Source organism: Xylocopa sonorina, chromosome 12 (genome assembly GCF_050948175.1).
Source record: "Xylocopa sonorina isolate GNS202 chromosome 12, iyXylSono1_principal, whole genome shotgun sequence".
Taxonomy (NCBI): domain Eukaryota; kingdom Metazoa; phylum Arthropoda; class Insecta; order Hymenoptera; family Apidae; genus Xylocopa; species Xylocopa sonorina.
In genome coordinates this window covers 10,636,369-10,660,082 of record NC_135204.1, presented here as the reverse complement: position 1 = coordinate 10,660,082, position 23,714 = coordinate 10,636,369, and the positions used below count along the sequence as shown (strand labels likewise).

At 43.7% G+C, this 23,714-nt stretch overlaps 1 protein-coding gene across 3 annotated transcripts in view; it reads left to right on the top strand.

Moving 5' to 3' along the window:
* The window catches only part of LOC143429941 (uncharacterized), a 120,859-nt gene that overhangs the window by 20,908 nt on the left and 76,237 nt on the right, over positions 1-23,714 (top strand). For all 3 annotated transcript variants that reach the window (XM_076905813.1, XM_076905812.1, XM_076905811.1), the window contains one exon: positions 9,871-10,122. In XM_076905813.1, the coding sequence (XP_076761928.1) occupies positions 9,871-10,122 (252 nt within the window). The remainder of the gene's footprint in view (positions 1-9,870; positions 10,123-23,714) is intronic.

Genomic DNA, 23,714 nt, shown 5'->3' with positions numbered 1-23,714 from the left:
AAATTGAATTGCACTGTTTTTCACTGAATTAATCTTTGGTTAACGTTTCAAACGTCGGATCGAACTTTTGGGAATTTGATAGCACCTCTCTCTCTCTTTCTCTAATCGAGACCCCGTATGATTCGTTAATTAGCCAGCCCCTCTTACGCTAGTTCGCGTCTGCTTTTACAACGTTGACACGTGTCGGCGAATTCAGCAATTTTTCCTTCTATCGTATCTTCGATTTAACAACAATTGGCGTTGGTTTAATTATTCAGTTTTTCTTTCGCGCGACTTACAACCGAGGAAGAACGGGATCCGCGAACGATGAAATTTGGACGTTAAAAGCGCAGAACGCGGCGTGCTCCTAAATGAAAAAATACGGGCCATGAAAAGTCTCTAATTAAAACATAGAACTCCGTGTTTCTCGCAGTTTATAACATTAATAGAAATTACGACGGACAGTTTCTACTAGCGGGACATCAAAAAGACTTATTAAAAAGGCGTTTGAATCCGACTGGTAATTTCACGTTTCACAGATTCCAAGTGGAAGAGGGAAAAACAGGATGGTTCGCTCATTCGATAGAAATAATTCGGCTAGCGGAGTTTTAGTTGGCTCGCGTAAATTAACCGGGGGAAGTAAAATTTCGAAAAGAGACGGAGTCATCCTATCGTTTAAAATGTAATCGAAAAAGAGTCGCGAGACGCGTTGCGACACGATATTCTATGAAGATAGGAGGAACTGTCGTGGTGACTTTCGACAAGAAATTCATTAAGAATTCGCATTTCGCGTAACGTTTACTCGCGAGTATTCCCGCGTTCTCTAACATTTACTTACCGTTATCGTCGAAGAAAATAAGGAACGCGAAAGTCTGTCTGACGAAACTAAAGGTATTCCTTTTACTGGATATTTTTGATGGTAACGTTGTATCGTTCCACGAGAGCTCTCTTTCTTCTTCCCTCTCCCGTCGTGTCGAGTCGAGTCGAGTCGAGTCGAGTCGCCGACGCGTTCGTCGTATATCTTTATTACCATTCACGGTGAAGCTCGTTGAATTTTCTCTAAAGCAAAGTAATTCTCTGTTCCGGTCTCCCGGCGAAAAGCTGAATATTTAAATGATTTTTATTGCATTTAAAATTTCATCCACGCACAAAGGATGTGAATCTGTTCTATAAATAGTAACGCGCGTAATAGCAGTTAATAAAATCGCGTGGAACGCGCGAGGCGAGCGCGGAGTATGGAAGTTGATAGAAATTAGTCCGAGCCGGAAACGGGGTAGCAATTTCTCGGCGAGGAGCTCGACGGACGAGGAAAGGGCCCACTCGAAGGGACCTGACACCCTGTTCGCGATAAACGGCGAAATAAACGTTGATTATTCCGAAAGAGGGCCAGTCAAGAGAGGGACCCAATTATATGAGCTGGGAACCGGTTCCATTTTCGGGCCCATCTCCAAGGTGACTTCTGATCTGCCGCGTAGCGGGCCCTAGCTCGAGTTTCGTCGATAGCTACGAACGAGAATCACGGAGCGAACCGCTCCCGAATATCCTTTATTACCGATTCACTTCCGCGGCGGGGACGAGAAATATATATTCTATATATATTCGCTATAAACAGCGCCTCTAGAATCTCGAAGTTGAAATACTCGTTACTCCGATAAAATGTTATTAAAAGTAACGCGCGCGCGCATTTGAAACGCGTAATTGGCTTCTCCGCTCGGCGAAAATGTTGCCGCGTATTATACACGCTCTCCGGCCCGTATGAATTACTTTCCCGGAATATACAGTAAAATGCGTTCCATTCGTTTTAATCGAAATGGATGACCCTCGAGAAAAATTTAGTCCCGCGCGGCGGCGCGATGAAAAAAAGCTCGCCGAATAGCGCGTGCAATTAACGGAGTAATTCGATCGAGGATCGCGAGTGGCACCGATTATACAAATGTTTTTGAATGCGAGTTTGCTTTTTCATTTCGAGATTGCGGAGAAAACTCGGTAGGCGCGTTCTATTTCCGACGCGGCGTCGGGGTCGCTCCGAAAATCTCCTATACGGTATTAAAGTTGAGGTGACGTAAAAGGTGGCATTTACCAGGGGGATATTACCATTGGCGGTCGATACAGATCGGCGGTCGATGGGAAATAGGGAAAAATAGTTGGGACCGCAAAGGGTTAAATGCCTGCGCAAATGTTGCGTGAAGCGATGCGCCGACGAGTCAAGTGTGTGCCTATTCGTTGATTCGTATTACAGATCGAGAGCCGTGTGCGCGCGACGACGTTGTATATACCTGACATTGTGAGTCAAATTCCCCGTATATCGTGTATCGAGTGTGCATACACGTGTCTTCGCCCTCTGTGTGCGTTCCCCTGTGTTGATTCACTCCTGTACACACAGACGTTACTTCACTGCGGCGTACGTGAGCACCCGGTCTAGCGATGGCTCTGACACGCTCTCCTCGTTCGATCGTTCCAGCCGCTACGAGATTCTCTGCGGATTCAACATTTCTCCGAACCGTCATCCAACCACGCCTTTCGTATTTCTTTCTTCCAAGTTCCCCAGCACCAGATTTTATTCGATAAATCGATCGATCGATCGATCGATCGATCGATCGGTCGAAGGAAGGAAGATCGCGAGAAACTACGCGTACCCATCGCTGTCCATCGGGAACCCTTTCGTTCGATATGTGTGTGTGTGTGTGCGTGTGCGCGCGCGGGTGAAGCCTAAAGGCTGTCTCACAAATAACGCTCGCCGCGCAATGGGCATCTAAATCCAAGTGAAAATAGGAACACGCGTGTTAACGTTGCGTATCGATCTCTGTGCACGCGATACCGTGCGGACGGCGTGAATTAATTTTGTAACCGACTGTACTGGAAGCGCGTACAGAGAAGCGATAAAAGCGAACTGTATCTCCTCTTATACGTATCTCGGAGTGTTTCTAATTTGAAATTTGCATGAAATAAATGCGCTTAGTTCCCGTGCCGTTCGAAACCGGCGTGAATACCAACTTTCTACGTACTCCATAAATTCATTAGAATGATTCGACCAAGTGTTTGAAAAGGTTAAACAGTTTTTGCCGAGTGTTTGACTTGCAACAATTGGTAAATCAGCGAAAGCTCATTCTCGATGCACTTTAAGGCTGGTATCGATTCCCGTAGCGGAATAAATCATTCGAGTAGCGGAATATTTACTCGAGAAAACCATGTCTGCCCGTGTAATAAACCCATCAAGAACTTCCTCCGACAGACTGTACACCACTCCGAGAAGCTAAGCCACGTTCGCTGTTCGACGAACTTAATATTTAAATTTTCAACGTGAATACCAAGTACCCGTATACACGCGCAGGTATGTACAAAGTACGGCGAATGTTTGTTTCAATTAAAACAAATTCGCTCGAATGGCGAAAATTCGTTTCGCCTTCTTCGTAAGCTACCTTCTCGAGTGGTGGTGCGTTCTATAAATAATAGACTATCTGTTATTCGTTTGTGATTCGCCGCTTAACGTCTGGAAGGTGAGTCACCGGTTGTGACGGTCGCTTAAAACGCTTAGTAAAATTCATTCTGTCGAGCGAGACGGGTAGAGGGAGAGAATTGAATGGGTCCGAGCGAGTGGGAAACACGGTGGCTTCTCTTCGAGAGGTGTATCATCGGGAAAGAGAGACAAATAGGCAGGAACAACGGATACAGGGAGAGTAACAAGAAAGAGAGAAACTGGAAAAGAGAGATCGCGGGAGGGCCTGGACAGCTTGGTATATATGCGATTACACGCGGCGAGAGTATACAATGAGACAGGGGATAAAGGGAGATGAGGGAGCATTGACCTATATCCTGCCTTTTTTCTTCCTTCCCACACCCCACCTCCTTTTCTTTTTTTTTTTTTTCCCCCGATCTTTCGAGTGTGCATCGCTCGTTTTTCTTTTCCGTCGACTAGTCAGGGATAGCACTATCCCATCAGGGTTGCCCTATTTCGGCAATCGTTCGATCCTAGTTACTTTTCAAGGGACGAGAAGAGTGATCTTTTTTCACGTCGCGGTTCTTACGCCTTACGGTCGTTCGAACAGCAGACAAGTTCATTGATTACGTAACAGGTGGATTGTTGCAAATAAGCATTACCGACAGTTTTCGCCTCTTGTTCCACTCGGCCCATTCCTCCCCGCCATCCGCGGTTCTAAACGCAAATGTTAACAGTCCCGCTCTCTTACGGAGTAACCAAGTTGAACAAGCGTGAAAATTACTCGGCAACTTGTCTCTTTTTATATCCCTTTCTGCGATTACACGACGCGAGTTACAAGGTAATTCGACGTTTTATTGGCGAGCGATTATATAACGCGTCTCATTGTGTTCACGATTAAACGAGAAGCAGTTTTTTTTCTTTTTTTTTTTAGTTATGCCTACGATAATCGCGATACATTGTCGAAGAGATTCTGCCTCGCTATACGTTAGTCGTATTAATTTCTTGCCTCTGTTAATATGCATGAGAAGATGAAATTTCCTGCGCTTAGAATCTCCATCCTTTGTTCAATGCCATCGTTGGCTTGCAACATTTTCCCGTCGGTTCTTTTTCTCTTTCTTCCAGGCATTATATTTTTTTTTTAACGAGCGCGCAATCTTTTTTCCACGATCTCTTACCGAAATAATTTTTTTTTTTTCGTTGTCAACGCATGCGATTCGGACGCGAAACAAGCGCACTCGCGGTTCTTTTCCTTTTCCATTTTACAATTAATCGATAAGCAAAGTAAACATTCTATTTTTACCTATACTTTTATCAAAGCCCAGCTCGAGCCAAGGATACACGCCGGTGCACATTTTGTCTCATGACTATTAAACAGTCTTCGGCTAACTTTTTCAATGGTGCCTTTTTCTTCGGCAAACCGATTTGCATATTAGTTTTATTTATAATGGCCGTCGCGGTTAATCGTGAAAAATAAATCGGCGGTTTAAATGAAACGCGTGTACGTGTTGGGAGGTCAGAAAAATCGATATTTTCGTTTCCGTGGCCGAGCGTAGAGAACATTTGGATGATAATGAGCGAAGTAGAACATTAAAGCTGAAACGAAAATTCAGCTCGTTCGTTCCTTAAACCCTTCGCGTTCCCCGGGGTGGACGTCGCGCTCGATCGTATCTCTCGGTTCCATTTTAATTTAAACGCTCGTTTAGATTTCTCAGAATTACTCGCACGTAAGAATGATACTACAATTTCAAATATTTGTCGCTCGGATACGTATTTCTCTAATTTCGTCAAAATATCTCCGCGGCCTTTTACCATCGTCGCGATATAAAGGGAAATGTCAAACAATACGGATACGGTGAGAACGTGTCGGTGGTCCGACCGCGAGCACGTCAGCCGCGCTGAAAAGGAAATATAAAAGCAAAAAAGATGGCACGAAAAGATAGCGCGCGTTATTTATGAAAGATAATTACCTGGGCTGTGTATCGTTGAAAGAAAATCGACCAGATTAAATCTACTTTTCATTTTCCGACGGGGCAAAGTTGCTCGTGGTAAAAGGAATTTCTACGAACGCGGAGGTATCAACGACAATAACAGCCTCGATCCGACCGAATGTTAGCCAGTGGAAAATGCTGGTTAGTAGAGTCGCGTTTAGCGAGAAAATTACATCGCATCGCACCTTTCGTTCAAGCGTAATTATTCACAGTTAAAGGATTAACACTTTTGAGTAGCACACGGTTTATGGTAGTCGGCCATTCACAGATACGCTATTCGCAGATGCTTCTTTATGCGATTAGCGCGATGCTGCTCTCAGAAACCAGTTCCCCTGAAGAGCAATTACAGAAATGAGACGATATTCCATTTGTACTTGGTATTTCTACATGGAATAATCATTTTCTCTCTGTACTTCGTTCTTCCTTGCCCCATTTGCATCGCTTTTACAGATTTTCTAGCTTCTGTCGAGGAAGAAGGAGAAGAAGAAGAAGAAGAAGCAATGGTGGTAGTAGTGGTAGTACTAGTGTGTAGTAGTAGTAGTAGTAGTAGTAGTAGTAGTAGTAGTAGTAGTAGTAGTAGTAGTAGTAGTAGTAGTAGTAGTGTAGTTGTAGTAGCGGTTCTCAGACAGAAAGGCATTAGTTTCTGTACGCGTCTCGTTTTATTTCGAAAAGCTTGTGAAATTTGTCTCTTCTTTGTCTTATCGAATTTAATCCTAGCGTATCGATTAATCATTTATTCGCGGTCGAGTCCAATTAATGTTCTTTAGCGGCCGTTGGTAATCGTCGATTAGTAGCTCTCGAGATGATGTTCGGAGTGAAATTGAATCAGCGTTTTCGTGGAACCCGTTAATTTCGTACGCTCGCGTGAATGGTAAACGTGATGGGATCGATCTCGGTTCGGAGCATATCTTTCGCGAAGGAGAGAGCGCGTTGAGCGCCACTGGGCATGACTGACAACGAGCATAACTAATAAACCGATCGTAACATTGCGCTTGTGTGTAGAGGAATAAAATGTGCCTCGAACGAGGCATCGACAACGCACGCTGAATAATACATGCGCTGTCGCTCTCGATGCCGCGGAGAAATATTTGGCAGAGCCGGTACGCGGCGATGGTAATTGGAGTGTGTGCGCGGGTAAATAATGAAGGCTGGAACGCGCCACGAAAATCCATGCACAACAGCCAAGTGACTACGGCGGACGCGTATAGCGGAAGGGATAGAAAAGGGTGCAGGGAAGGGTGCGCGAACCGGAGAAGTTGCTGCCGACCAGGAGAGGAGAAAAAAGGGGAAAGGAGGGAAAAAAAAAGAAGAAAATAAGGGCCCGGTAGATGCAATTGCGATATCAATGGCGTTGGGGTTTCGCTGGCGATGCAGCTGTGGCGGAGAAACGAGATTAACGCTATAAATACCATTGGTGACCGAGCCAGGCCGTGTCTTGACCGACGAGAAACTCTTGCACGCGACTGTACCCTTAAAACATTGGAAATAGTTATGGCAGCGGCTCTCATTCAACGGCTACCGTTTATCACGGTCTATTCATTCAATTATGTAACCGACCTCTTGATTGACAGCCAGAACATGTGCCCCGAATGATAACCGGCCATTTTTATTCCCTATTCATCATAATTGATCATGCTCGTACGCATTTTTTTTTTTTTTTTTTCTTCTTTTCTCTCGTCTCTCCTCGTTTGCTTCTGTTTTCGTTAATATCGTTTTCTATTATTTTTCTCGAGAAGTGTATTAAATAATGCGTCAGGCCAAGATACGCGAGTCGTCGCGTATATATGTGACGCTCGCGTTGGCGATCCGGTTATTTTCATTTCAATTATATCATCGCCGCTGCCTGTTATCGATTATCCCTCGACGAATATTTCGGAGCGAAACGAACCATCTTTGTATTTCGAAGGAATAGTAGTAATATCTCGAGAGCGGAATATTATTAGGTTGACTTAGCGGGCAATTAAACTCGATGCAATCGCAGTAGGAAATAGCTGAGCCATTGAAGTATTAGAGTTAACGAAGTAATTGTGTTTTTGCACAACAGCCCGTAATGTTGGTGCACTTTGAATCGGAATTAAATAACGAGACTATTATACCCGTCTATATTTAGACGTTAATTATACATCCTTTCTTCCCTTCGATGCTGAAAAACGGGAATAGTGAATCGTAATTATGAGAATAACGCGTTTCACCAGCGATCAAAGACTAGCAGCGATTTATGGATAATAAATTACCGGAGGTTTGTCTCTGTGCTAGCTTCTTTCCATCGAAATCGGTCATCGATTTGAAATCGACCGTGCGAATAAAGCGAGGGAAGGCCGTTGGATATTCCGTCTTTTTCATTGCTACGATCGAAATCTCGCGAGTAGCTAACAAAGGCATGAATTTCAAAGATCTCCGTTCGCGTGTTTAGATATCAACTGTCGGCGTTGGACGCGCGATGGCAACAAATTTAATCCATCTCTCTACCGGGATTCGGCTTTCAATCTGAAAATTGGAAGCTTTTATCGAGATGGTCTTTTCGAACGATGAAAGCGAGGTGGAGGGGGCCGCAAGTTTTTCTAAATTTGATATTTCATTTGGCTAAGTACGTCCCGGTTTGCTCGTACCCGACCGACGCGATTGTAGAGTATCTTTTAATTAAATTATACGGTGAATTAATAACATCTCGCTCCCTTCTCGTGTAAGAGGGCAAATACATTAGAAGCGAAACTGTGTTAGAAGTGAAACTTGCTTCAAAAGTTTCTGTCTAAAGTACGTTTCTGAAATAAGTTTCGAGAAAATGACATTGCCCCGGATAATTTATCGAGTAAGATTAGATACGCGTACTTAATAATAACTACGCGTAATGTACGTTTCAACCGGTCTTGAATGTATTTCAATTCCCAATGGTTATTTAACGAAATTCGTTTACCGTTACTACGATTGTCGGATAACGTCGGATATAACGCATCCGCCAAGTTGGGGCTATCGTACCAGATGTACTGTATTATCTGTTAATTCTGGTTAATTCGAGGGCGTAGAGTAGCGCGAAAAATTCGATTTCGGCAGCGATTGCGCGTGATTGATGCGCACGGTGCGCGCAATGCACTTGTGCATTCGGAATTGCACAGAACCGCATCGGTGTGCCCTCGCGTGCTTCGTTAATCACGCACGTTGACGGTTGAATCTTGGCAAAAAGAAAAGGTTGGAAGTAAAGAAGAGAGCGCGCGAGAGAGGGAGAGAGAGAGAGAGAGAGAGAGGGATAAGGCATAAAAGACGTGAATGCGAGTCGTTGCTCGCTTTGCAGTTCGCACAGGAAATTCATCGAGAGTTATGCGCAGGACTGTACCCGCACTGTGCACGCTTCGTTTGACGAATTTCTTTTTCCATTTTCTTCTTTAGTTTCCGTCGAATAATAAATGTGTTCTCCCTTTTTAACAAACTAATAGAGCCGTTTTTTTCTTTCTTTCTTTCTTTCTCCCTTCGCGGACGGACAAACGAAATAAATAACAAATAATAAATAATAAGGATTCGCTGAAATGAGTTGTTAACATTTTAATTGGTCTATGTTCGCGATGTATCCGATAATGTAATCTGGCGTTATCGGGTCGAGAGTGTGACTCGTTTTTATAGGCACATTTTTAAACGTCACTCGAGTATAAATAACCAGAACGCGATCGTATCGATAATCTATGCTCTCCCAAAACTGATATGAAATTTAAACGTAGATATCTTCTATAATGTCCTCGTGAAAGTTATTTCAGCAAACTGGCTGATTTTATTTCTCGGATCGTCCGTCGTTCGCTCCTCGCTTCGCAATAGCTAATATTCTTCTCGTTGGAAAATTTATTGCCTTAGCTTCATTAGTTTCTACCTTATCTGTGGTTAAACACGTTATATCGTTTTCTACTCATTCCCGTAAATGAGCTCAAGGCTTATTAATGGACATCGACGAGCCGAACAGTAGAATTTCATAATCGCAGTCGAACAAGGATCGCTGCGAATTTATTACAACTTGTACATTTTTATTCGTTCTGGATTCTGTGGATTAATCGACTAATTAATGAAATAAATTAATCGATCGATCGTTGGTCAGTGGACGTGTAGAGAAAAGTAGGCGTTGTTGGTAAACGGTTTTTAAAGAAAGTATATAGGCGCATTGTTACAAATGAGTCCCGCTGGGATGGGATATGAGTCATCTAACGACTTGTTTCACTTGACGAACATCCATAAAACCGAACCGACGGCTTACAAATAAGCATACTCGACGCCGGCCTTAAAATTACTTCGATGTTTCACTGACAACGAACCTTGTATTATTTCTGCCCGTCCGGTTTCACGTAAAAGTAACAACTATGATGCCTCGCGCTCGGCTACTTCTTTTTCTCTTCTTTTTTTTTCTTTTCTTCTTCTTCTTCTTCTTCTTTATGCCTTTCCAGAGACATTAATCGGTTGGTTGACGAATAACATTCCGTATTGCAGTTATTGGGCGGTGCTTGCTTCAGCCACGGCCCGTATACGTTCTATAAAGCTGTAAGAATAGGAAACGGTCGTGTGCTTCGTCTTGGCAGTTTCTTTCTGACGAAATTGTGGAGCGATGCCGACCTCGTCAGCATCGGGGAACTTCAGCTGCTATGGATGGACAGCCGGGGGCCGAATCAACCTCTCGCATCTTTACGGCTGTACTTCTTGCCGGAGAACACCCCGGACGGTCGAAGGGACACGCACGGAGAGGTGAGTGATTTCCCTCTTTTATTATATATCGCGTCCCCTCTTTATTCAAATTTAGCTTCGCTAAGCAGCAAACGACTGGAATATTCAAACAATCCGTCTACGAACTTTAACAGGATTCTGGCTCTTTCTGCATTCTTCTATTCTGCCAATTATTTCTGCGCCTAGAGAATAGAAAGTAATATTTAAATCGATAAATCAACCGAGATTGCTTCGTTGCGATTTTATTGTGAAAGTAAGAGAGAGAAAGAGAGAGAGAGAGAGAGAGAGAGGCTTGTTTTTTCTCTTTTTTTTTTCTTTGCTTCTCGTCAGATACACGAGCATAATTTATTCGAATGGTATAATAATAGAAAATCTCGCTTTCCAGAAATACGTGGAAACCTTATTCTCGTTTCACGATAGAACCAGCTGAATTACTCCCGCGTAATCTTTTATTCGAGTTAATTGCCCCAGATAAGATAATAACCAGCCTTTTCTCCCGATGTTTGTAATATAAAGCATAGCATTAAGCGAACGTATAATTAATGCGAAGTATGACGAACGGAATAATGTAGCGTTAAAATCTTGAAGATAAATAGTAACGGTAAATAGTAACGTGAACCGTAGAACCGATTTCACGCGTCTTCAAATTAATGCTGTTTGCTCAATGACTTTTCTTTCCGATGATTCAGCAATCTTTTCCAACGATCGGACAATAGAATTCAATTCTCCCCGCTCGAAACCGGAAAAATGAAGCATCGCGCGGCGCGGTATTAGTAATCGCATCGAATGGAGCAACGATTATCGTCTAATCGAAATGATTTAAGAGATCGCCGGACGATTGCCAGTGTCGTAATGCCTAGGATTTTTCTGAATTCTGCCGGTTAATTTTAGCGATGCGATGCAACCTTGATCTAATTCATCTGCTCGGCCACGTTGCACGAAACAATTCCATGTTCCGTGCTGAATGAGCGCAACGACGTGGAGAAAAAAAAAAAAAAAATGAAAAATGTTGCTCGGTTCGAAAAATATTTTCCTATATACTCTTCACGGTTTACATAACATTATGCACGTTGGAGTAATCGGCAAGGGAACTTGTCCTCTCTCTCTCTCTCTCTCTCTCTATCCTTACTCAATTAAACGACATTGTAATATTTATTTCACGGTGCGATGATTAATAACAGATAAGCGTCCGACTCACCAATCTTCCCTAACGTTTCTACATGCATGACTCTACGCGTACCTTGTACATTGTTTTTGCGTTGTTGCTTTTCGACGTCGTAAACCGGTTTACGTTCTGGCTCTTTTTTGCGCGTTGCTGCTTCAACGTTTCGTCTAAAAAAATTCACGCGGCCGCATTTCACGTGAATTCAGAGTATTTCGGCGCGACCGCTGACCATTACCTTCGTTAAATTTCACACAGCTCTGATCTTTTTTTTTTTTTATTTTTCTCCCTTCCCCCTCCCCCTGAATGGAATTAATTTAATATAGTACGCGCGTCGAATAGAAGTTCATTTCTGACGATTCCCATTAAAGGTACTGTTTTAACTAGGATTAATCCGTCTTATAATAACGCGATTACTGCGACCACGATACTGTTCGGGGCACATTCGTGTACTCGGAATCAAATTCACCTTGTATTATGCTAACGACATGCTAATGGCTCCTTCTTTAACGACCGCTTCCTTTCGCGAGTTCGCTTTTGATTCTTCGAGTTCTCTTCTGCGTTGATCGTACCTTTCCATCTGGCGATATTAATTATGAAACATCGTGTCTCTGGCACGCATTTAGAGGGAAGAATTATAAGAAGAAAAAATGATTGAAACCGCATTTCGAGCAAACTTCCGCCGTTGAGCTTGCGTCGCGGTTGAATCGCATTCGTTGCACGTCCTTCTTTGCAACGTTCTACAAATATATTCGCAACTTGTTCTTTGATAAATATTAAAACATAAATCGATTTATGTAACGCCGCGGCGCGGTAGGTAATTAGTCATTGCTAATTTACGTTCGTTAATGTGAAATAACAATGCAAATGAAGAGCGGGACGAGGGGAATAGATTCAATCGGAGAAAAATACGAAACGAGAAGCGAACGGTGGAGTTAAAAAATTGATGGAATTCCGTGGCACGCTCGTAAAATAAAATAGAGATTTATTTCCCCCTGCTAATAGTGGAACGCGAAAACGAGGTATCGGTGTTATCGAATTTTTTTTCCCCGGGTACACGACGCGCGCTCGATAATTTAATTGAACCCGATAATTTCGCGTACGAGCAAGACCGATATCTTTTGCATTCGCGTGTCCTCTTTGCATAAATCTATTAATATGCATAGTCTGCTAATCAAGTAACTCGCGATCGTTATCGTAATAAAGAGGGATCTAATGAAATTGGTTTTATCGCGGAATTAAGAATAATTTACATGACATTTGCGATGATAATGTGCCGGAGCGGGTAAGAGTCTTGTTCAGTGTGAGAGAATACGAGGGTCCTTTCGATTGTTCCCGATATTTCGCGACAAGAGTTAACCAAAGATATGTAAAAAGGGGCTGGAAGGTTTAAAGGAAAGGAAAAGGTTAAGAGAGGCTATATAGTATATATAGAGGCAGATGCAAAAACCCTTCAGAGGGGTCTAAAGGGCGCAGCCAGTCCCTCGTTGGATGTTGGGGTGGATTTTGGGGTTAGTCTCTACCACTATCGAGACATTGTCAATTAAGCGCACCCTTTCGCTCGTCATTTTCACTGTTTACAGGCTGACTTGTTCGAAAGGGTCGCGTATCGTAGATTAGAAACGATTTTTCCGCCAATTTCTTTGGTTTTCGGAAGGATTTTTATCGTTTTACGAGGAGAGCGGTACGTTCGTTTTTACTTTAACGAGAAACTTTCATTCGAATCTGCTAATTGGAAGAGACACGTAACGGTTAAAGCTGTATTTAGTTACTCCGACTGTTAAGCTAATTAAATATGCACCGCGTTCGGAAAGTTGCGCGTCTCTTGCGACTTCTTTTCACTGAATAAATAACAGTATCGTATGAAATTTACAACGAGTATTCCACGGTTTAAAAATGGATCCATCGCTGGGTACAGAATGTGAGTTTCAGTTAGAAATTTTCCAGGAATTGTTTTCAGATTGTAAGGGGTTCCTTTTCGAATTTATTAAGAGCATTTATACGCCGTAATGGCGGGTACGTAATGGTTACTTTCGTAAATGAAGAAACACGTAGCGTTTGTTATTATTTTAAATCGATAAACGTCGGTGCACGCGAGGCACTGTTAAATCGAATCACCGTGCTCGCAATCACGCTCGTATTATTGTACATGGCATCGAGTAACAGCAACAAATTGGATACACCCTTGGAAATATTATTTCAAGCGACTTTCCGAACAGAATAGTCGTAAATAGTTCGTTTTCAGAAAGAATAACGTTCTCTCGTTTCAATTATTATTCCAATTTAAGTTGTAGCCGTTACGTTGCCAACCAATTTGGTCCGCTCTCGTTTAAAACTTCGGATAAGAAACAGTGCTTTATTGCGAATCGCGTGATAAAATAATCGTACGGTTTATAGAAGTAACACAGAGAGAGAGGCAAAGTTTGAATAAATGCGGTTAAGGTTTCCTTTTATTTTTTTTCTTTTTTCCCCCTTTGTTCCTTCGGTTGGAGTACCGGGAAAAAAATCACCGCTGCGAGGAAAAATTGCGTTCCATTTCCGAAAAAGCTTCTGCAGAGAAGAAATTAATACGAAGAGAAAAGAGCTTTGATTCGGTAGTTTATTCGTTCGTTATTTTCAAACGCGTCGAAGGTTGGAATAAAAAAAAAGAGAAAGAAAAAAGAAATTGAACTAAGTAAAAAGAACGTTCTAAAACGATTGGAATACAATTATTCCGAGTTTTTTAAAGTATTACTCTGTTATGCCGTTACGACCGTGTAGAAATAAGTATCCGTGCACACGACAAGGTTACGTTCTAATACTGTCCGCAGAAATGACGTAATGAATAATGCATTCTCTGGTTTAAATGTTAGTTTTATGAAACGCAACACACGTACAGGCCACGTGCAGATGGACGCTAATCCGATCTCGTTGCTGTTGATGCACGTTTTATGATAACATGATTTTAATTAAATAGAAAAACTCGTGCGTCGCATTTACAAGTTAAACTAAATATCGTAAATACGTTTAAATGATTTCTTCTTTTTTTCCCCCCTTTTTATGTTGCGACAAATGTGTTTGCTCCGATGTATGCTTTCCGCTCTATTTCCATGCTTCTGGAATTGAATGTTGCGTTTCAAAGATCGATTTTCTCGATTCAGGTCTCGTTTCGTTTGCTATCTTCGAACTTTGAATCGATCGCACTCGAGCCACGCTCACTTTGGTCGCGATTAAAATATACTCCGAACCGATTCGAATTAAAAAACAGGAAAGAAAAGAAAATAGTTCGGGAACGAATACGAACGTTGGTTGTATTTTTGGGATTATACGAGCCGAGAGAGAATCGAGAGAATCGACAAGGGAGCTTGTATCCCTACAGTCCTTTCTAGGCCTTGGAATAAATTAAAAGCGGGACGCTCTGCAGCTGTCGGATAAACATTGTTCCCCGATAGTCAAGATGAATCGAACCTTCCGATTCGGGCGTGTTCATCAATCACGTCAATTACACGCGACACACTCGAATCGCGATAAGTCTCGATAATACGATATTTCCACACCTTTCGATTTCATGCCGCGGGGGAGGAGTTTTATCGAGTAGCTACAACTCGATCAATCGGATAGAGAAAATTCTAATTAAAAGACAGATGAAACAGTATTCGCTGTCGGTTGGCGAATGCTCGAGGGAGCGAAAGAATGCGATGAGACGGTGATGAAAACGACGTGTCACCATAAGCGAACCGAAGAAGCGTCACTCGAGGAGATCCAGCGTGGAAAGACAAAAGAATCGAGCGGCGAGAACGCGCAATTATCAGCTCTCTTTCGCACCCTTTCTTTCGGACTCACCGTTCTCTTGCCAGATTTGTTTTCATCCATCCAGCTTTGATTTCGTTTTATTCCCTCGGCGCAGCTTCTAAAAGAAAGCGGCAATTACCGACAATTTCTTGACTGGCCTCGCGTATAAACGCGATAAAAGTCTCGAAGACGGGGCGGCGGGCCCTTCTTCTCAGCGCGTGTTCCTCCTTCGTTCGCTCTAAATCCGGCGTAATGAACAAATTCTTATTCGCCCGACGTAATCGCGAACTTCCTCGGTCGAATAAAACTACGCTGATTCCGAGGTATAAACAACGCCGATTATTTCCTATCTTAACCGGCTGATTATTTCTGACGAAAGTATTAAAAGACTTTCCTGTTCGCGTTCGAAGCGTCCCGTTTTTGTTTCCACCCCGTTGCGTGCTTTTTCCTTTTTTCCTCTTTTTTTTTTTTCTGTTTCGAGTTCAATTGTACGTTGGAGGTTTGCGCGCCCTTTGCGAGGACCTCTGCTGGCATGGTACACCCGTAGAATGTTGGCTCGTAGGTGTTGCCGGCAACGTTGCGAAGCTTTCCTCTGTTTTCGCAAAAAATTGTTTTACCATTTTTTATTGCCCCCTCTCTATCCTTCCTTTTTTGCACGCGAGTAATTTACGAGGATATGAACTTTTCTAACTTCATTTCGAAAGTTGCGTTTATCCTTTTTCCTAGCCGTAACCATACAACTTTTCACCAAGATTTTTCACTGTAATTCCGGATAAATACGAGAACTAATTTACGCGGCGATATTAAATTCCCGTTTCATACGTTTCATTTCGTTTGGTTCCTTTAATTCAATTACATCAAATATTAAACCGTGATATAACGAACGAATAAATGTAAATATTATTTTACAAATTAAACTCCGTGGGCGGACGAGAGGGTAGGTCGGGAAACGGGCTCCGACCAAGTCTAATTAATAAATGTTACTCTCCTGTTATCAGGTTCATTGTTATAATAAGCCCCGGTTAGAGTATAATACCTGCTGCCGCAAATTAATACCCGAGAGCGAAAAATGATGATATTGAAACAGACTAGCGCGTACAATTATTTTCGAGATTACTTAATTGACGTCCGATGAAAGTTTCGTCCGTCTAGGTAGAAATTGGCAAGGTTATTTCGTTCTCTACTCGTATCGCGTCGTATCGAATCTTTAGCGGGCGGCGCGCAAACAAATTGCAGGGAAGAGGGCGGCTGGGCAACGAAGGCTATAAAATTAATGAAAGGACGAATGAAAAATCCAAGTCGTCGCGATATTGTTGTACGGCATAAACGCGAACGGTACCACAGAGGATAACAAAAGCGAACAAAGCGTTGTTTTGCATGCATTCCATCACCGATCGAACATACACGCGGCGAATATTTCATTGCACTACGTCGGAAAATACTTTATGCTCGTTTATTTCCTACCTGAGGGGAAAAAAATTTGTTCCGGGAGCGATGAAATTTATTTGCGGTCGTTTCTACGCGGTTCGCTATATATTCTTTTCTCTTTCTTTTTTTACCCTTTTCTCTTCAGTTTTATTTACTTTTTTCTCCGTACACGCTCTCTCGGAGGGAACCTTGACGTCCAATTTCCGCGTCGCTCGTAATGCCCTTCGAGTAACTCGATTTCATAATCTCGCGATCGTTTCTTCCCGTTCGAATCCTTCGCGACTCGGCTAGGAACGAAAGAATCGCGGGTGTATCCATCATCGATTCGGCAGGGTCAACATTTCGATTCGAGTAGTCGAGAGCTTTCTACGAATCGACGGGGAAACGAAACGGTGTGTTCGCAACATTGGAATTATTATCATCGCGAAACGATCGGGAAATCGCAAACGAGTTCCGCGCTTGGTTATTATTATTTATTAATCAGGAAATCGCTGACGAACGACGCTCGCCGCGCGCATCGCGCTACTCCGCCTATCATTATTTAATTATCAGAACGACTTTCTACCCATTACCGGTTTCGTTCAATTCTCTCGCCCTCCTGTTGCAATCGTTAAGCAGATTTCCCACGTGTTAGAATTTATCGCGTCTATTCGATCGGTTTCGTTATCCTCGCGGGGGGTCCGGCGCATAATTTCCGATAAAATTGCGAACCAGTCGGCTCGCGTCTACGCGCGTTAACGGATCCGAACGCGTTAACGGTGACACGCGCGCACTCGCCGCGTTAGAATAATTCAATGTTCTAAATAAAACTCGTGGAATTCCTCGTGCACGCGGTTGTTGTTCGGGCTGCGGCCGTGGACGATGGGGAATCCGCGATCGGGTGAACGTACCCTTAAGCCCTCCGCGTACAACGCGATTAACCCGTCTATATCGTTTTCTTCCATTAGATACCGATCCTAAATCGAACCTACCCATCGCAAGCATCGGTTCAAAGACTTCTCTTTGTCCGATCGATTTACGTCTGCATATTTCCCAAGCGAGAAACGACCGAGGAGAGAATGTTTTATTTAACGAACGAGAAGAAAGAAACACGAGCAAGCACGCGAGTTACATCCACGGTAATCCCGTTACGTTTCAAATAAAAATGTTACTCGCCGTAGAAACGCTCAAGATGGAAATGTATGCAATTAACGTTCGCCAGCGCGGGCTCGAAAGAAAACAAGAACGGAGAATAGAAATTTCATTTAAATCCCGATCAACTCGGACTTCTTTCTTTTTCTACTTTCCGCTTTTCCCCCCGCTCCCCTAAAAAAATTACGTTACAACGAGTAATCTCTATTTTCGCAGCAAAATGCTTGGCGCGGGTCTGCATCAAACGGGGAGGGTGCGGAACGAAAATATTCCGCTTTATTTAAATTATTATCGCGTTCGAATACCGAGCGATGAATTATTTAAAAAATGTTGGACGGAAATGCTTGGCAGCGATGTAAAGAGAAACGTAATTATTTGCTGGATTTAAATATAGATTGATTTATTTTCGTACACGCAGCGTATCGGTGATAAATTGTTTGCGAAAAGCAACGGGAAATTGATATACACGAGGCGTACAACATGGCGGGGCTATCTAATGCCACTTTGTGCTCTCCAAGTCGGAGATCGCATGTGTATATGCACAAAAATCAATGCAGTGTTTGTACAGGCTCTTATTCAGAACCCGTGACTTACATAACACATTCATGCACCGGCAATGCTTCATACAGATATTATTCATAAAACCCGTACAAACTGGCAAAATCGATTTGTTTTTCCTTGATTTATTTCTCGCCAGACTCGGTTCGCATTCTCCTTTTTCCTGCGTTTCTTGCATATATACGCGATACCGCACTTCTGGCTAGTTTTTCTTTCTTCCCCCTCCCAGTAACGGGAAACGTTACTCGCATCGAGTTTAATTATCATTCGGCTCGCGTAAAGCTCAATCGAACAATATAAACGATCGTGTCGGGGGTCGGAATAATTAGCAAAATATTTAATTAAATCGTTACTCTGCCCGTTAAACGGTCAAATTGATCGAGAACGTATCGCGCGTTTGCAACTGTAACGCGAAAGCCGTGTTGTATTAATTAAATTTGATTTCGCACGACCGTCGTTACCATACGATGGCCAAACAAGACGATCGACTCGCGTCTACGTCATCTTGGGAATCGTGATGCAAACGATGACAATCGAAGAAGAGAATTCCAGCGGATGTTGCAACGCGCGGAATTGGCAAATTGGGGGGATGTATCGCGTGTAAAAATACTCGTTTTTCCACCGCGCTTCATCAACCGGCGATCTTTCGCAAAATTCCCAACCCGATTTCCCCGCTAATAGGTAAATCCCAATCACGCGTTCCACGGAACGAGTGATTCACAGTCGGACGGTATTAAATTCGTCAGCGTTTATATCAAGAAACCAAAGTTGTTTCTTTTTCTCTCTATTTAAAGTTCCGCGTCGAGGGCCCGGGTCTAGCCAATTTCACGGGGCAAAAACGTTCAACATTTTTCCCTCTCTCAATTGACACGTTTCGAACACAGACGGAACGCAGTGCTCCCGTAGCTACATAAATCCATTAGCACTCGATGATATCGGCTCGATTTTAAATCGCGTCCACTTTAAACCTGTGTAAAACGATGAAACGATGCCGACGTAATCGATCGGCAGGAGGAATAGCAATTTCACGTTTTGACATGCGTTCGAACGTGTTCAGGACGGATTTCTGTGTACAGGGTGACAACGTTGTTGCGATGCATAAGCGGGTCGCGTTCGCCGCATCGCGGATGGAGTTAATTAATTAGATGTAGCGCGTGCAATGACGAAAGCGAGCACCGTCTCGTACCAAGTAAATTCGTCAGATTGTCCAAATAAAACGTAAATTCTCAGCCTCTCTCTCTCTCTCGCGACCGGTCGATCGGTATCCGACGAGCATTACGCGTTCCAATAGATTTATGTGAATTCAGTTCGGCATGTGCCCACCGTGGATATATTAGACAACCGTCACGTAGAGATGGAATCGAACCGAGTTCAACTGTTTGCGAATCGCAGCCAAGCCGGAACGAACGCGCGGACGGAACCGAGACGAGCGTAATTCGGATTGATTACTTCAGCCTGCGTCCTCGAATCGGACGGGAGATATCGTTTCCGTGTCCGAGAATTTTTCAATATCTTGCGCGATTCTGGAGCGGATTAATCGTTCTTCGATCTCGAAAAGTCGCGTTACTACGTTTTCGAACAGAGGCGGCGGGAATAGGCGTGGATGCGATTCGAGTCAGGTTTATTCCCATCTCTAGCGGTACGGTGTTGGTACGTTGTTGGTGCAGCGTGGTTCGCATGGTTGCCGGAGATCTTGGGGGTTAGGGGCGGTAGGGATCGGGAACGACGGGGGTGGACCACAGGGGTGCCGAATGGAAGCTATAGCAGGGTGTAGAGCTACTCTGTATGGGTAAGTGGAGAGAGCCAGTGTTATTGGTTTTTGTTGCGCATGCCTACTGCCGGCGCCAATCTGGCGAATTATTAGCCAAGTTTAACTGGCCAGAGGTGAGATAGATTATGACAGCAGTTGGTAATTTAATGCTCTCGCTCCGCTCTTGCGTATTAATTGATTAATCTTTCCCTCTTTTTTCCTCGTTTTTTCTTTTTTTTTTTTCTCCGCCCCAACCATTCGTTCCACCCAGCCAGAGAGTGATCGATGGAAAAAATCAATTGAATCGTTCCCGTTGTCACCTCGATTCGTTCGCGACACGAATCGTCGAAATTGAACGGCCGATCTCGATTCGAATCGAACGGCTTAATCGTTGTCTTTCTCTGCTCGAGTACCGGGGAGTAATATGAATTTCGAACGGAGAAATTGACGGATACCAACAAAAGACATCTGCCGGTGCATTTCCCTCCTGTCCCTTATCGCGCGTCACGTTCCCTTGTGAATCCTGCCGTCGTCCTCCTGCTCGAGATCCTGAAAAGCCAATTTCGCCGATAAGCGAGCAGCTGCAACTACAACTACGTGGCTGATCGCGCTTAAACGAAATTAGTCCGCGCGCATAAAGCTGTAAGGGCTACTAAAAAGCAAACGAACCCAGCCATCCGAGGCATCGACGCAAATCGAGCGGTAGGCGAGCGGTGGAACGAGCCTGACGAATCAGATCGCAACGATCGCGAGAAAGAAGACGAATGATCGCGATAAGGTAGCGCGGTTCTAATGGAATGGGAGAAAACAGTCGTTGGTGTGGGCTGGGAAATACAAGTATCGTACGATCTGGCAGAGTGGTGCCGCGCGCGTAATAGAATTTGCCAATAAACGGCTCGTTTAAGCGGCAAAGATGGCGTGTGTCCTAATAGCCTGGTTTTTTGAAACGGGATGTATATATATATTGTACATTATCGGTCGTTGGAGCGACATTAACCTCTAAATTGGCACAGGTAGTCGGAGGGAACCCTAGGTCCCCGCGTAGGCATGCACGATCGTGCGTATGCGTCTGCTCGAAGGGGCACGACAGGTTCTAATCCGTTTGTGTTTGCGCTCATGCATTTTCGTGGGCAACGGGGTATGCGTCCGCGCGATAGCCACGGCAGATGCTTAAGGCGCGTTCACACGGCCGCGATATTCCCTGCGCGTACGTGTTTACCCGGTGACCAACACCGCGCGGATGCCCACACGGATTCGACACGTTCGTGCGGGATTTGTGGGTGAACAGTGGCGGCGGCGACGCTTTCGTTCTCTCGGTTTGCTTAGGCGAGCACAGAGTGCCCTCGTGAACGGTACAATGCCAGACGAGTGAAAAAAAAAAAAAAAAAAAATAGAGTTAGTTTCGTCGAGTTTCTTTTTATTTCACCGGCATCGAACCCGACGCGAATCGCTTTTCCTCGCCACCTTTTTCAGCCGCGTGCTCGCGTGTAATTCGCGCGTCTCGTGCCGCCCTCTCGTTATCGATCAATTAATGCATCGATCGGACAACGGCCCCTTTGTTGCATTTCTCTCTTTTCTCCCCCCTCAACCTCCCAGACAAATGCTCCTTTTATGCAAATCAATTTTCTATTTCTTTTTTCTTTTTTTTTGTTTTCTTTTTTTCTCCTGTAAATGAATTACGCGAAGGTTTTGTCGCGCCGCCGGATGATAACAAATATTGCTTAGTCAGAAAGGTTGAATAAAGCGCTCGAGAAAGGGGTAAGAAGTCGACTTCCCGGACAGGGGATACAAAGATAACTCTTGTTGAAATATTTCCTTTTGCTGGAACGATTTTATATTATGTCAAGTCGCCTATTCAGCTCGTCGGCCAATGCCAAGCAGTCACAGCCATCTTTCTTCAAGGTCCTCTCTTCCTTTATGGCCGCGTCCACGTTCGTTCGTGTCGCTTTTACGCCGCTGCTACACGGTAATTGAATATTTGACGAGTAGCGTAAAAAAGAAAAAAAAAAAAAATCTGACACGACGGAATCGGTGTTACAAAAAAAAGGAAAAAGGAAAGGAAAATAGAAAGAAATAACGACGGCCTATTTCCCGAGAAAGAAAATCAACTGGCGCGCGTGCGCGCACGCGGCAATAATTATTATACTAATTTCATTAGCAGCCGCTGGTTGTTTAAAATTCCAATTTATAGTCCACCCTGCGCAGCCCGATCCGATCGATACAGCATTAAATTACTCGGAGGTACGGCGGGGTAAAATTTCAAATCCGTTCGGTGAACGAGAGTTTGAAGAAACGAATAAAACGAGCGTGCAAAAAGGATGTTATGCGAATTTTAATCACTCGTATCGACGTCGTGTAAACGAACGACAGGAGGAGGGAAAGTATGTCGGCGAGGAAAGTAATTTTGCACGGTACTGTACATTACGTGTTTACCCTGTATAGCCTGGGTGGGATTGGTTAATTCTAAACACAGTTGCAGCACACATTGCCTGTATAGTAACCTTTGACCAACTCCACAGCTGTGTATAGACTCCTTAACAGAGAATGGAAGGGATTCTCTCTCCCCCTCTCTCTCTCTCTCTCTTTCCTTTTCTCACCCTCTCGCGTTTCCTCGTCTTTCCGCCAACCCCCCTCCCTTTCAATCTCTCCAGCCCAGCCACCTACGTTGCTCTCTCTTCCTTAATATCCCTCTCTCGCCACTTGTCTTTTTCCGTCTCGTTCCGTTACCCTTTTCTCTTTCCTTCTCCTTTATTTCACTATTTAACTCTTTCTCCGTCGTGGCACAACTTCTGTTTCGCCGCTTTCCTCTCGCTCGTTTCCTCGCACAGGTTCCACTTTGTACAACGGACCGTCTATTCTTCTCCATTGATCCTCATCCTTCTCAATTTCTCTCGCTCCGTCCCTCTTCGGGGATCGTTCTTCTTCCGTTGTTTCCCCTCTGATAACGTTACTCGCTCTCGATTCCCTCTGGTTTTTCTACACACTCTTTAACCGACGTTGACAAGTTTCGGAACAATTAAACATATTCGATCCAAAGTTCGTTCCGGGATGCATTTTGAAATCCGTCGCAGGGTCCGAAACAGCGGTTCTCCTTTGGTCAGCACCGAGTCATTTTTGCAGCGGAGTACGTGGATTGTATTTCGAATGGGATGGTTCAGCCAGCGAATGGGCCGTTCTTGAATTAAATGGTGATTTTTCGTTGTTCCAACGAGATTCGGAAAGCCGAGCCCTCTTCAACGTTTCGCGAGCTTTCGTTTCGTTTGAGCACCCCTAACTTGTCGAGCCTTTAGAAATTGTTTCACCGACACTCGTCTCGGGAAACGTATTCAAATTCTCGTCAGGGGAGAAGCGAGCCTTTTCAATGTTTATGTCCGCCCATTCAGTTTAGTTATTGTCGTCTAATTACGTTAGAAACTGTTACCCATGATTTTACGTAGCGCGTTCTCTCGTTTAGTTATTTTTTTTTTTTTTTCTCCTCCTCTTTTTTTATTATTTTTCTCTTTTTTTTTCTACCAAATGGACGTTCCCACGTAGAACTAAAACTTTTCGAACCGATTCCTGTATGCAGTTATTTATTTAATTTATTCCACTCGGAACAGCTTTTAGTTTATTTAACTTACGAATGGATATCAGTTGATTCCATTCGAAATAGATTTTAGCTGGCGGAAACGCGATTTTATTTACATTTGTATTTCGCCTCGCAGAGAGGCGAGATTTCAATTTTCCCGAAAAACGTCATTTTTGAATTGTGACAGTATTCTTGCCCGGTGGATATTTCAAAAACGGCTACAAATCACTTGCATATTCACGAAT